This window comes from Mandrillus leucophaeus, unplaced genomic scaffold, assembly GCF_000951045.1.
Source record: "Mandrillus leucophaeus isolate KB7577 unplaced genomic scaffold, Mleu.le_1.0 Scaffold72, whole genome shotgun sequence".
Lineage (NCBI taxonomy): Eukaryota > Metazoa > Chordata > Mammalia > Primates > Cercopithecidae > Mandrillus > Mandrillus leucophaeus.
In genome coordinates, this window is record NW_012107808.1 from 4,463,395 (window position 1) to 4,477,986 (window position 14,592).

A 14,592-nucleotide genomic window follows, 5' to 3' on the forward strand; every position below is an offset into this window, starting at 1 on the left:
AGATTATACAATATGAGTATTTCTGAAATCTATGTTTAACATTATAACATATGTATTTTTCCATGTTCGTTCATTCATTCTTTCTTTCTTTCTTTTTTTTTTTTTTTGAGACAAGGTCTCATTCTGTCACCCAGGCTGGAGTGCAGTGGTGCAATCTTGGCTCACTGCAGCCTTGACCTCCTGGGCTCAAGCGATCCTCCTGCCTGAACCTTCTGAGTAGCTGAGACTACAAGCACATGCCACCACGCCTGGCTAATTTTATTTTTACTTTTTGAAGAAATGAGGGTCTCACCATATTGCCCAGGCTGGTCTTGAACACCTTGGGTCAAGCAGTTCTCTCACCTTGGCCTCCCAAAGTGCTGGGATTACAGCCGCGAGCCACCGCCCTCAGCCCCATGTTCTTAAAAACCTTTTGTAAACGACATTTAAAATAGTTGCATATTTTTTCCCCGTCTTTGGAAGTGTTACAACATCCAACTATTTCACAGTTACTAATTTACCTTCATTCTGGTTTTTGTCCTTGAAAATAAGGCAAGGCTGAATAATGAACATCTTTGTGGCTAAAGTTTTTTTCTTTACTTTGAGTTGTTTCCTTCCTTTAGCTTAGTTCAGTGGTTTTCTTTTTTCTTTTTCTTTCTTTTTTGAGATGGAGTCTCGCCTTGTTCCCCAGGCTGGAGAGCAGTGGTGCTATCTCAGCTCACTGCAACCTCCACCTCCCAGGTTCAAGCAGTTCTCCTGCCTCAGCCTCCTGAGTAGCTGGGATTACAGGCGTCTGCTGCCACACGTTGCTAATTTTTGTATTTTTAGTAGAGACAAGATTTTGCCATGTTATCCAGGCTGGTCTTGAACTCCTGACCTCAGGTGATCCACCCGCCTCGGCCTTGCAAGTGCTGGAATTACAAGTGTGAACCACCGCACCCAGCCAATTCAGTGGTTTTCATATTTGAGTGTGTCAGCATCACCTGGAAGCCTTGTTAAACACGGACTATTGGATCTCACTGGGCGAATTTCTGTTTGAGTAGGTCTGAGGGGAGACCTGAGCATTTGCATTTTTAACAAATTCCCAGGTGATGATGCTGCTGCTGGTTTGGGAACTATGAGAACTACTGGGCTATATTATTGACAATGAAATTACAATGTTGAGGTTAAGTTCCTAAGTCAGTAGGAGTGATTATGATCTTGAATGAAACTGAGTTCATGTACCAACCTGTATCAGGGAAGTTGAAGAACTAAAGGACCATATTGCATTTCAGCACTGAGAATTCGTGCAGTTTGTGAACATGTGAGTGCTGATATGTGCAAGGTTTTTGCCGAGTATTGTGAGGCAAGGATGTTGTAATGAATAAAATATAGCCCTTTTTGGCCCCTTTTATTTTTTTGAGATGGAGTCTTGCTCCATCGCCAGGCTGGAGTGAAGTAGCGTGATATCGGCTCACTGCAACTTCCGCCTCCCTGGTTCAAGTGATTCCCCTGCCTCAGCCTCCTGAGTAGCTGGGACTACAGGTGCGCGCCACCACGCCCGACTAATTTTTTGTATTTTGGTAGAGACCGGTTTTCACCATGTTGGCCAGGATGGTCTCGATCTCGTGACCTTGTGATCCCCCTGCCTTGGCCTCCTAAAGTGCTGGGATTACAGGCTTGAGCCACCACGCCCAGCCCGGCCTTCCCCCGCCCCCCAGAGATGGAGTCTTGCTCTGTCACTCAGGCTAGAGTGCAGTGGCGCAATCTCAGCTCCCTACAACCTCTGCCTCGCAGGTTCAAGCGATTCTCCTGCCCCAGACTCTCGAGTAACTGGGATTACAGGTGTGCACCACCACGCCCGGCTAATTTTGTATTTTTAGTAGAGACAGGGTTTCACCATGTTAGGCTGGTCTGGAACTCCTGGCCTCAGGTGATCCTTGGCCTCCCAAAGTGCTGGGATTACAGGTGTGAGCCACCAGGCACGGCCTCATTTGAGGAAACTTTTGATATCAGAATCTTAGGTTTTTCATTAGAGATTGCCAGATTTCCATATTCCTCTGGAAGGTAAAGGCCTAATTGCTAGCATTCTGGAAGCCAGTTAGGGTAGGAGGGTAGGGTATTGGGTAGAGGATAAAGAAGGGGTTTGGGAAATGAGGGGTGGCGTGTCTCTTGGCAGTTGTATGGTTAAATTGAGTTTTTGTTTTATTTATTGATATGTGTTTTTCAGGTACATGTGATATTTTGCTACCTATATACAATGTGTAATGATCAAATCAGGGTGATTGGGATACCCACTATTTGAAACATCTTTTCTGTGTTAGGAATATTACAAGTCTTCTAGCTATTTTGAAGTGTACAATAAATTCTTAACTATAATTTCTGTACTGTACTATCAAATATTAGAACTTATTAATCAAACTGTATTTTTGTAACCCTCACCACTTTCTCTTCATCTCCACCATTCCCACTTCCCTTCTTAGCCTCTGGTGACCATCATTCTGCTGTGTACCTCCACGAGATCCACTTTTTTAGCTTCCACACATGAGTGAGAGTCTTTCTTTTAAAACTGGTTTTGTGAGCATATTTAACATTAGTAGCAATAAACTTGTATTTTCAGCTGCTGTTTCTATATTTTGAGGACCTTCTAAGCCCACTGGAAGGATTTTGAATACCGTAGTGTCTGCAGTGATATTTGTTGAAAGAAAAGGAAAGCATCAGTGCAGATATTTTTAAATAGTTTTTTAAGAGAATCAAGTCACCCAATTTGTTTTCTAAAAATCCTTCTAATTTTGGAAGAGGCAGTGGAGTTTCTGTTGATAAAAAATGATTTATAGTTTGTACTTGACACTTCCTAATGGATTACATCAGGAAAGATTTATTGTCTGGCACTTTCATTTTAACAATATTACAATTGATTATTAGGTTTAGATGCTAATACCTTTTTTACCTTTATTTCAGAGAAGCTTGATTCTTTGCTCTCAGACTACGATATTCTCTCCTTATCTAATATCCAGCAGCATTCGGTAAGAAAAAGAGATCTACAGACTTCAACACATGTAGAAACACTACTAACTTTTTCAGCTTTGAAAAGGTAATTTGAATTATTCATGGAATAATGTTGGGGCACTGGGGGCTTGGTTTGGCAAAAACAAAAAAGTAAAGGTATCTACTGAAATCTTGGGAAATTATGTTTTAAAGATTTGTAATTAATATAATTACAGTCTGTTATATATACAGTGGTTTTGAAGTATAATGCTTATTCTAAAATTAATACTGGGGCTGGGTGCAGTGGCTCACGCTTGTAATCTGAACACTTTGGTGGGCCAAGACGTGTGGATTGCTCAAGCTCAGGAGTTTGAGACCAGCCTGGGCAACATGGCAAAACCCCGTCTTCCACTAAAAGTACAAAAATTAGGCATGGTGGCATATGCCTGTAATCCCAGCTACTTGGGAGGCTGAGGCAGGAGAATCGCTTGAACTAGGGAGATGGAGGCTGCAGTGCGCTGAGATGGTGCCACTGTACTCCAGACTGGGCAACAGAGTGAGACTCTATCTCAAAAATAAATAAATAAATAAATAAATAAATAAATAAATACATAAATAAAGTTCATACTGATGAGTATTTTTAAAAAAGTAAATAGGTGTTGCAGAGGTCTTAATGATGGTAATGATGTTTCGCAGATTCTAACAGATAATTTTAACTAATTGAATGCTTATAAAACCTTTTGTTTTTGTTGCTACTTTAGAACCATCAGCCATGTGCTAAATATTATCTTTATGTATGAAGAGAGAAATATTTTGTTCAGGACTCCACTGCCTGGTGGCAAGCTGGGTCTAGAATTTCATGTTCTATTTATTTACTTTAGTTAGTTTCCAAGATTCTTTAACCTGCTTCATATTAATTTATTTTTAAAGACAGGGTCTTGCCTTGTTGCCCAGGCTGATCTTGAGCTCCTGAACTCAGGTGGTCTTTCCATCTTGGCCTCCCAAAGTGCTGGGATTACAGGTGTGAGCCAACATGCCTGGCCCAAATTTAATGTTCTTTCTACATTGAGTTCTTCTTACTTCTTAGCATAAATTGATTGGTATGTTCTGTTTCAGGAGTGATTTTAATACCATGTGTTGTTTTGCACATTGAAATGTTAGATAATTGCAGGCCTCTTTTTAAAGTCTTTAGGAAGCTTTATTCAGTATCAAAAAACAGACACGTGGAGAATATAAATTGACTGAATTATTCTTTATTGGTTTTTTTTTTTTTTTTTTTAGAGTCTTGCTCTGTTTTCCAGGCTGGAGTGCAGTGGTGTGATTTTGGCTCACTGCAATGTCTGTCTCCTAGTTCAAGTGATTCTTGTGCCTCAGCCTCTCAAGTAGCTGGGACTACAGGTGCACACCAGCACGCCTGGGTAATTTTTGTATTTTTAGTAGAGACGGAGTTTTACCATGTTGGCCAGGCTGGTCTTGAACTCCTGACCTCAAGTGATCCACCATCTCAGCCTCCCAAAGTGCTGGGATTACAGACATGAGCCACTGCGCCTGGCCATCTTTATTCTTTATATAGGACAAGCCTTCTCAACTGTGTTAAAAAAATAATAGGAATATGTGCATCTGGTTTAAAAAACAAGCCATGGAGTATATACAAAGTTTTTACTTCTAACTCAGTTACACTTCTCAGACCCAGAGGGGTTTCCTGTGTAAACTTCCAGATTTTTTATTTAATTAATTAATTTATTTATTGAGACAGAGTTTTGCTCTTGTCACCTAGACTGGAGTGCAATGGCACGATCTCAGCTCACTGAAGCCTCCGCCTCCCGGGTTCAAGTGGTTCTCCTGCCTCAGCCTCCCTAGTAGCTGGGATTACAGGCGCTCACCGCCACGCTCCACTAATTTTTGTATTTTTAGTAGAGATGAGAGTTCACCATGTTGGCCAGGATGGTCTTGAACTCCTGACCTCAGGTGATCCACCTGCCTCGGGCTCCCAATGTGCTGGGATTACAGGTGTGAGCCGCTGTGCCCGGCCCAAAATATTTTAATGCATATTTTTTGCCTATAGGTCTGTGTGTGTGTGTGTGTGTGTGTATAGGTGATATAGATAGCATATGTTACCTCATTTTAAACAGCTGCATAAATACTCCTATTGCATAGAACTGTAACAACATACTGACTAATACACTACAGATGGATAGTGTTTAACCAAAGTGATTTTTTTAATATAACAAACAATGCTCTAGTGAGTATCTTTGTAAGTGTATACCTTGGTGAGGTGTTTTTATAGGATATATTCCTAGAAGGAGAATTATTGGGTCAAGGATATGTATACTATGTTTATTGATATTACTCTTTCCTCCCAAAGAGATTTGACCAATTTATTCTTCCAGCAGCAATATATGAGTTTACCTGTTTCTTGTTATCTTTGCCAATACTAGGTTTATCAACCTTTAACTTTCACCCCTCTAAAGGGGATGGTATTTTATAGTTGTTTTGATTTTCATTTTGTGTGACATTGAGCATCTTTTTATATATTTGTAAGTAATTTATATTTCTGTAAACTGCCTTTTTATATCTTTTGACTATTTTTCTATTGAATTTGTCTTTCTAACTACTGAATTGTAGCAGTGCTTAGTATATTAAGGAGATTGGTCCATTGTCATGTGGTTATTTTAGGCAAATTTTTAATGCAAATTATTTTAATTTTTGCTAGCTATTGTAATTATCCTTCGGTTATTTTTTAATGACTTCTTTCTGTTAGATTTTATGTCAGAATATTACAGTATTGGTTATTAGCTTTCAACTTACACCAAATTTGAGCAGATTGGTAATAGCTACAGTTAATCAGGTGCTTATTTTCTGTAATTTACTGGCACTTTACATAAGTTATCTCTAAAAGTGATTCCTTTTTTGAAGGAACAACAACAACAAAAAAAACCAAAATTAAGGCTTAGAGAGCTTAGTAACTTGCTCAAAACTACTCAGCTAGTAAATGACAGATACAAGATTTGAACAAAGGTTGGACCCCAAAACTTGTGTTATTTCTGCTATACTGGTGGGGAGTTTGGTGAAGAAGTGGATATAATAGCAAGAGATGAGTAGGAGCAAAGGAAGAGTGAGGAAACTATAAAATGAAAATAATTCAAAGTTTAGCTTTTTGGGTTTCTTTCAAAGTTGAATTTGAGGTGGCCTGTAGAATCCCTATTCTAGAGGCAAAAACTTCCATAGCCTTACATATTTCTCTTTCAAATTTGGTAGATGACATTGATTCCTTAAGAAAATATTAAATCGTAGCCACTTGTTATCTTTTCTCTGTGTAAGAAAGCAGAGAAGTATGTAATTTGTTTTACAAAGTTTCCATACGAAATATTTAATGGGAAATTTGTCTGATAGTCTATGGAATTTTATACCAGGTGTTTTAAAATAGGTTATTTCCTTTAATCCCCAAAACCATTCAGTTATTAGGTGATATTAGTTCCATTTGTAGATAAATACTTAGGATTCAAAGATTAAGGCCAAGGTCAGACAGTGAATAAATGAAGGCAGGACTTAAGCCAAGTTTGTCAGACTCCAAGCCTTTCTTTTCTATCATATTGCGTTATTAAAGTTTAAAACAACAACAAAAACAAACAAAGATAGCTGAAATAATCAGTTTGTTTCAGGGCTGAGTTAACTCTGAAACCACTCAGTACTTGATGGTAAATGAGAAGATTCTGTTTTTCGATAGCAGTGGAAGGCAAAGTAATTTAAACCAAGATTATTGCATTAAATTTGGATGTAACTATTAGAGGTTCAAAAAAGTTGGAAATACTGAGAGGTTGTATGAAGAGTTGAAGTAACTTAAGAAAAAAAGAAACTTGTTTAAAATTTGCCTTACAGGTTTCATTTCCTTTTTGTTATAAATCAATACATTATTGATTTTAGATAAATTATTGATTTAGAAAATTATTGATTTAGATAAATCAAGAAATTATCGATTACAGGCTGGGCGAGATGGCTCATTCCTGTAATCCCAGCACTTTGGGAGTCCAAGGTGGGTGGATCACGAGGTCAGGACCATCCTGGCTAACACGGTGAAATACAAATAATATAGCTAAAAATACAAATAATTAGCTGGGCGTGGCAGCAGGCGCCTGTAGTCGCAGCTACTCGGAAGGCTGAGGCAGGAGAATGGCGTGAACCTGAGAGGTAGAGCTTGCAGTGAGCCGAGATTGCGCCACTGCACTCCAGCCTGGGTGACAGAGCAAGACTCCATCTCAAAAAACAAAAAACAAGAAATTATCTTATTTTTAAATAATGAAAAAGCTGCAGGTACTGTTTTGATACTTTTTTTGATGTTGCCTGAATTTTTTTGGAAAAAGTTAAATGTTTCTCCTAAAAGTGAAACATCTCAGATTATTTGAGGAGGTCTAGAACTGATAAAGAAATGAAAGTGATATACCTGACTAAATGGATCATTAAAAATGATTAGGAAAATAATGTTAATTCAAACTGGTTAGCTGGTCTTTAGTTACTGTAAATTCTTAAGTTGAAAGTCAGAAAGAGAAAATGTTAAAGAAATTTGTAAGAAAATGACTTCACATAATTTTGAGAGGATAAAGCAAAAGAAATTTTGACATATTCTGTTGGCAGTTTTGTAACTCAAAAGCTAATATTGGAAAATCAAAAAACATGAATTTTATCATTGCTTGGTCTTTATCTTTAGAGTAGATTCTTAATGTAGCAAATGAAAAATGCAATTCCATTGATTTCTTTCTGAAAAGAACATTAAGTAAGATTGCAACTCTTAGCTTTAAAACAAAATAATAAGACATTTATAATAAGTATGCTTTTGAAAGTTCTCAACATAACTGGAGGGAAAAATCATAACTGAGAATGTGTGGGAAGATATGTTTTAGGATAGCAGAAGAAAATGTTCCAAGGATTTATGAAATAATGTTCTATTGTTGTCTTTTCCCTTTGACCATTAAAAAACCACAAGCAAACTAAAATTACCTTGTTATGCTCAAAAAGTTAAAAATATTTGTTGCCATGGGGATAGTCCCAGTCTAGATTTCTTTCCGGTAGTTTAAAGACTTTTGCAATCCCATGGGGAAGTAATATATTTTCAGTACCACAGCTGACAAAATTTGTTTCTGTGGGTGAGATGAATAATACACCTTTTTTTGTCTTTGGTGTTCATGGACACACTGAAAGGCTATAAATAATAATTGAGAAAGTCTTGCTCACCACTCCTAGTTCATGTAAGGACCTAAAGTCATAGAAAACAAAAAGAATGGTAAGCCAATTAAAGAACTGGACTGAAACTCATAGAAAACAAAAAGAATAGTAAGCCCACTAAAGAACTGGAATGTATACCTCCCCTCCCCTCTCCTCTTTCCTGTCTCCTGGTGCTGATGGAGTTTATATTCTAACTTCTGTCTTGGATACCTCATATTTATTTTCCTAACGGTAATTGTGGATTACTGTTTTGCGGAATATGTGGTTTTGAGGAGGAAAAAAGTATGAGTACTTTTTTTGTTTTTTGCGACAGAGTCTTGCAGTGGCAGGATCTCCGCTCACTGCAAGCTCCGCCTCCTGGGTTCACGCCATTCTCCTGCCTCAGCCTCCCAAGTAGCTGGGATTACAGGCAACCGCCACCACACCCGGCTAATTTGTTGTGTTTTTAGTAGAGATGGGGTTTCACCATGTTAGCCAGGATGGTCTCAATCTCCTGACCTCGTGATCCACCCAGCTCGGCCTCCCGAAGTGCTGGGATTACAGGCCTGAGCCACTGCGCGAGGCCGCATGAGTGCTTTTAAATATAGAAAGCAGCATTTATTAATTTTAAACAGCAATAAGAATTTTCTCATAGTCCACCCAGCTTGATAGTTAGAGACAGCATAATACAGGGTTTTGAAATAAACCAGGCTTATTTCCCAGTTTCACTGTTTACTAGCTATGTAACTTTGAGTAGGTTGATTAGCTTCCAAGCCTCAATTTGTACTTGTGTGAAGTGGAGGTAATAGATGCATAGTACCTAACACCAAGTAGGTGTTCAATAAATAGTGTATAATTGGATTAGTTTTTAATAATACTTTTTTTAGATAATCAGGATTCCAACTTAACTATTCAGTCGTGTGTATTTCTTTATTCTTCAGTGTTTTCCAGGGGACATGAATGTGTAAGTTCTTTGAATATGTTTTCCCTGGTGTGAGTTTATTTTGGTCTGCTGTTTTTATAGCTAAATAAATTAGTCTGTTTGTCTTTATAGGAGATATGTTGCTCTAAGTACCTAATAAGACTTTAGTTGTAACTTGCATAGTGTCTTATTAATGTCAACGCTTCTGGCTTTTTAAGAAAGTTTAATTATATGAAAATGAGGCTTATAATTTGTGTGCTTAGAGTAAAATATGAATGCATTTTTCTTTAGGCATTTTAAATTATACCTGACATCAAGTACTGAACGTTTTTCACAAAATTTCAAGGTCGTGGTGGTGGATGGTAAAAATGAAAGCGAGTACACTGTGAAATGGCAGGACTTCTTCACTGGACACGTGGTTGGTTAGTATGGAGCTTGTTGGTTTGCCCCTGTGTCTGGTGTGTTAGGTCTCCAAATCTAACTTGATTGCATATTCTTTTCTGGTGCAGGGTAGTGGGGACGGGGTATCGTAGAAGTGCTATTCTTTGACTGTTTTCTTTGAGGTATTTAAGTTTAGAAGTGGAAATATTCTAATAGGAGGAAATGAGTATTATCTAAATGTCATACTAACTGACTGGTTTAATGATTAAAATTAAATTCCTCTTAAGTGATAGGAATTTAACCTTTCTTTTCATCAGTGACTGTAAGCTTACTTTATATTTTAAACAGGGAAGCTTGGAGATAAAATACTTTGTGATCCTATTATGTATGTATTTGAGAAAAATCTATCAAACAAGCAATTGTGGTTTACTTTTTGACCTTTTTCTGCAATGAAAAAACAAATGGCATTGAAATCCACAAATAGTACAGTTCCTAGGCCTGTACATTCCAAATCATGCTTTCTGTCTCTCCTAGTTCTTCCTTTACCTAAAAGTAGATAAAATTATTCCAGAAGAAAATCTTAGTAGTTTTGTTTTTTTTGGGAAAGGGATAGGTTTCTAGTGACTAAACTTAAGGCTACCCCTTAGGAGGTGAGATTATCTAGCTTCTTTCTCGGGCCTTTGTTTCTTGTTTTGCAGAGCTGTCACAGTACTAGGCAAATTCCACCCTGAAGGATTTAATTTTTATTGAGAGTAATGCGTAGTTTCTTCTTTGATGTAAGTATCTTTAAATAATAAATTTTTTTTTCTCTCTTAAGGTGAACCTGACTCTAGGGTTCTAGCCCACATAAGAGATGATGATGTTATAATCAGAATCAACACAGATGGGGCTGAATATAACATAGAGGTAAATTTATATGTGAATTTTTTTTCAGTAGCTTATATCTCTGATTTTCAAAAAGCTGCTTAGTTCTGCAATAAAATAAGTAATTATACTTATTTCTTTTCTCTTTTTATTTAAAGTCTTTTACCAGGAAAGTAGATTTTTAAAAAAGGATAATCTCTAAGAAGCTGTCTTATGATATACCCTGTATTTCTAAGTACCATAATTGGGATGGATAATAGGAAGAGAAAACTTTCCCTCCTGACTCATTTTTTAATTCTTTCTCAAATAATCAGTAAGTGTAAACATCCTCAGAAATGAAAGTGAAGTATTATTTTTCAATTTCTCTGTTTTTCTGCTGGACACACTGGAAATGCTAGATCAACCAAAGGTGATAGTTCATAGTCTGAGAAGTTAAAGAGGAAGCTAGAAAAGTCAGGCTGTAGTCACTCTTCCACTGAAAGAGTAGCAGTAGAAATCAAGACCACGGTGGCTGCATTGGTTAAGACACATATCTGTCTGTCAGATACTAGTCTACAAAACAAAACGTTTACTACATAATTGTGAATTGAAGTTGATTCTGTGTTTCTTGAAAAATGAGAAAACTCTGGGTGGTGGTGGTGATGTCACTAAAATGGATCACCTGTGGGAAAACTGAGTAAGATAGGTCAAAATGAAATGTTCAGGTGTATTTGAGTGCTCGATAGGGGTAAAACAGTCTGCTGGAGGTATAAATACTATATATTTTAATTATATCCAAATTACGCAACTGTTAGTCTTTTGACTATCCATTATTGTGAAAAAGAAACCTATGGACTTGCAGTATGTTATAGTTTGTTAATGTTTGAACTATTTAATGTCAATGTTTTGAGGAGTCTAGCCTACCAGAAAGAGTCAGAAGTTTAGTGGAAAGTAAAGGAACTAATATTATAAATGCATTCATTCTAGAATAGGCAAAGCATCCCTGGAATGTCTTAAATTTGCTTGTTCTTTCAAATCAATTTATTTTTTAAGAATACCTTTATTTTAAAATATATGCTCATTGCAAAATTTGGAAACTAGATTATCTGTACTTGGACAGATAACTACTATTGACATTTTGACAGACATCCTTCCAAATTTTTTTTCTGTGTGTATATACGCAAATAAGTATACCCACTATTTTTTCCTGCATAAGTAGGACTATACAATATGTACAGTTTGTCTTTACATATTTTTCGTTTAACGATATGATTATGAACCGTTTCATGTTAATACAGATCTAAATTAGGGTGGTTTTTTTTGTTTGTTTGTTTGTTTGCGACGGAGTTTCCCTCTTGTTGGTTGGAGTGCAATGGTGCAATCTCAGCTCAGCGCAACCTCCACCTCCCGGGTTCAAGCGATTGTCCTGCCTCAGGCTCCCGTGTAGGTGGTATTATGGGCGTGCTCCACCATACCTGGCTTATTTTGTATTTTTAGTAGAGATGGGGTTTCTCCTTGTTGGTCAGGCTGGTCTTGAACTACCGACTTCAGGTGATTTGCCTGTCTTGGCCTCACAAAGTGCTGGGATTGCAGGTGTGATCCACCACTCCCGGCCTAAATTAGAGTTCTTTTTTTTTTTGTTTGTTTTTTGCCTGTCACTAGGTTGGAGTGCAGTGGCACGATCTTGGGTCACTGCAACCTCTGCTCCCTGGTTCAAGCAATTCTGCCTCAGCCTCCCTATTAGCTGGGATTATAGACACACACCACCACGCACAGCTAAGTTTTGTATTTTTGGTAGAGATGGGGTTTCACCATGTTGGCCAGGATGGTGTCGATCTCCTGACCTTGTGATCGCCTGCCTCGGCCTCCAAAAGTGCTGGGATTACAGGTGTGAGCCACTGTACCCGGCCAATTAGGGTTTTTAATAAAGGCTGCCTGTTGCTCCATTGATACACTGTAACATTTATTTAACCAATCCCACTTCATGCTCAACTGTTTTGGGTATTTTTGTTTTGTTTTTTTGAGATGGAGTCTTGCTCTGTCACCCAGGCTGGAGTGCAGTGGTGTGATCTTGGCACACTACAACACCTGCCTGCCTGGTTCAGGCGATTCTCCTGCCTCAGCCTCCCAAGTAGCTGGGACTGCAGGCGTGTGCTAATTTTTTTGTTTTTTGTTTTTGAGATGGAGTATAACTCTGTCACTTAGACTGGAATGCACTGGCATGGTCTCTACTCACTGCAACCTCTGTCTCCTGGGTTCAAGTGATTCTCCCGCCTTAGTCCCTCGAGTATCTGAGACTACAGGCACGTGCTACCAAATCTGGCTAATTTTTGTATTTTTAGTAGAGACAGGGTTTCACCATGTTGGCCAGGATGGTCTCGATCTCCTGACCTTATGATCTGCCAGCCTCAGCCTCCAAAAGTGCTGGGATTACATGCGTGGGCCACCGTGCCTGGCCTCAACTGTTTTGTTTCTAATTTTTGAAATAAAAGGTATTGTAGTGAATAGCCTTGGGCACACCTTTTGGTGCATGTATTTAGTTGGAATAGTCTGGATGATAGGGAGTAGTCTGGGAAGTTAAATGAAGAAACTGTAGGAAGCTCTGTCTAGGCTGTGCCAGGGCTTCAGATAAACTCCCATAGCTGAGCAGCTTAACACAAGCAAGGTTTTTTCTTACTCTCCTGTGGCTTGATGTGGGTTAGGTGGTTCTCCTCTACTTTGTGGCTTTGACTTTTGGACACATGTCCTCTGTAGTTCTCACAGAAGGGAAACAGAGCTAGAAAATTAAACAGGATATTAAGGGCCAGGCTTGGAAATGACCTTCCATTCAATACATTCTAGAACACTTTATCTCTGACCTGCTATAAAGGAGAATAGGAAGATCGTCGTAATTTGAGCTCAGAAAGAAAGCAGTGTGGTAAACGCACAGCATTGTTTTTGCTGCAGTGCATATGTTTGCTTATTTCCGTAGAATAATTTATTCTTTTTTTTTTTTTTTTTTTTGAGGCTGAATCTCGCTCTGTTGCCAGGCTGGAGTACAGTGGCGCGATTTCGGCTCACTGCAGTCTTTGCCTCCTGGGTTCAAGCCATTCTCCTGCCTCAGCCTCCCAAGTAGCTGGGATTACAGGCGCGTGCCACCATACCCAGCTAATTTTTGTATTTTTGGTAGAGCCGGGTTTCACAATGTTGGCCAGAATGGTCTCGATCTCCCGACCTCATGATCTGCCAGCCTTGGCCTCTGAAAATGCTGGGATTAAAGGCGTGAGCTACTGTGCCTGGCCAGCTTATTCTTAAGCTAAAATGTGTGTCTTTAGGATCCAAGTTAAATTTGCTCAGATTACAATTTTTTTTTTTTTTGAGATGGCATATCGCCCTGTCACCCAGACTGGAGTGCAGTGGCGCCATCTCAGCTCTCTGCATCCTCCACATCCCAGGTTAAAGCGATTCTCCTGCCTCAGTCCCTTGAGTAGCTGGGATTACAGGCGTGTGCCACCATGCCCGGTTAATTTTTGTATTTTTAGTAGAGATGGGGTTTCACTGTGTTGGCTAGGCTGGTCTTGAACTCCTGACCTCGTGATCTGCCCAGCTTGGCCTCCCAAAGTGCTGGGATTACAGGCATGAGCCACCACGCCCAGCCAGATTACTCATTTTTTTCAAATACTTCCTTTTGGAAAAATAGGAATTCTGTTTCCACCCATATCTTTGTTTCACTAAGAATGAAAATGAGTATAACTAATATTTCATTATAAGATATTTACTTAGCCAGGCACAGTGGTTCACACCTGTAAAAAGCACTTTGGGAGGCTGAGGTGGGTGGACTGCTTGAGTCCAGGGATTTGAGACCAGCCCAGGCAATATAGGGAGACCTTGTCTCTACTCCCCCACAAAAGAAAAAAAGAAATTAGCTGGGCGTGGTGGTACATGCCTGTGGTCTCAGCTACTCAGAATGCTGAGGTGGTAGGATCAGTTGAATTCTGGAGGCAGAGACTGCAGTGAACTGAGATTGTACTGCTGCACTCCAGCCTGGGTGACAGAGCGAGACCCTATTTCACACATACACACAAAGATGTTTACTTACAAGTATACTCATCAGATACCTTGAAGGATTTTTGCATGAAATTAATTTTTATTGAAAAATGATTTGTTATTTACAGTGGTGATTTTCATACTCTTTATAATTCTTTTTGATACTTTTATAGTTCATAAGTGTAGTGATTGGCTGTTCACACACATGTATGAGATGTGCCACCCCAGAACCTTGTTACAGTGTTAGCACATTACAAGTCTGACATGAAAAAAAA

At 38.7% G+C, this 14,592-nt stretch overlaps 1 protein-coding gene across 2 annotated transcripts in view; it reads left to right on the forward strand.

The window, feature by feature from the left end:
- The window catches only part of ADAM17 (ADAM metallopeptidase domain 17), a 78,043-nt gene that overhangs the window by 10,006 nt on the left and 53,445 nt on the right, over window positions 1-14,592 (forward strand). For both annotated transcript variants that reach the window (XM_011965313.1, XM_011965314.1), the window contains exons 2-4: window positions 2,920-3,052; window positions 9,359-9,489; window positions 10,266-10,354. In XM_011965313.1, coding sequence (XP_011820703.1) covers window positions 2,920-3,052; window positions 9,359-9,489; window positions 10,266-10,354 — 353 coding nt within the window. The remainder of the gene's footprint in view (window positions 1-2,919; window positions 3,053-9,358; window positions 9,490-10,265; window positions 10,355-14,592) is intronic.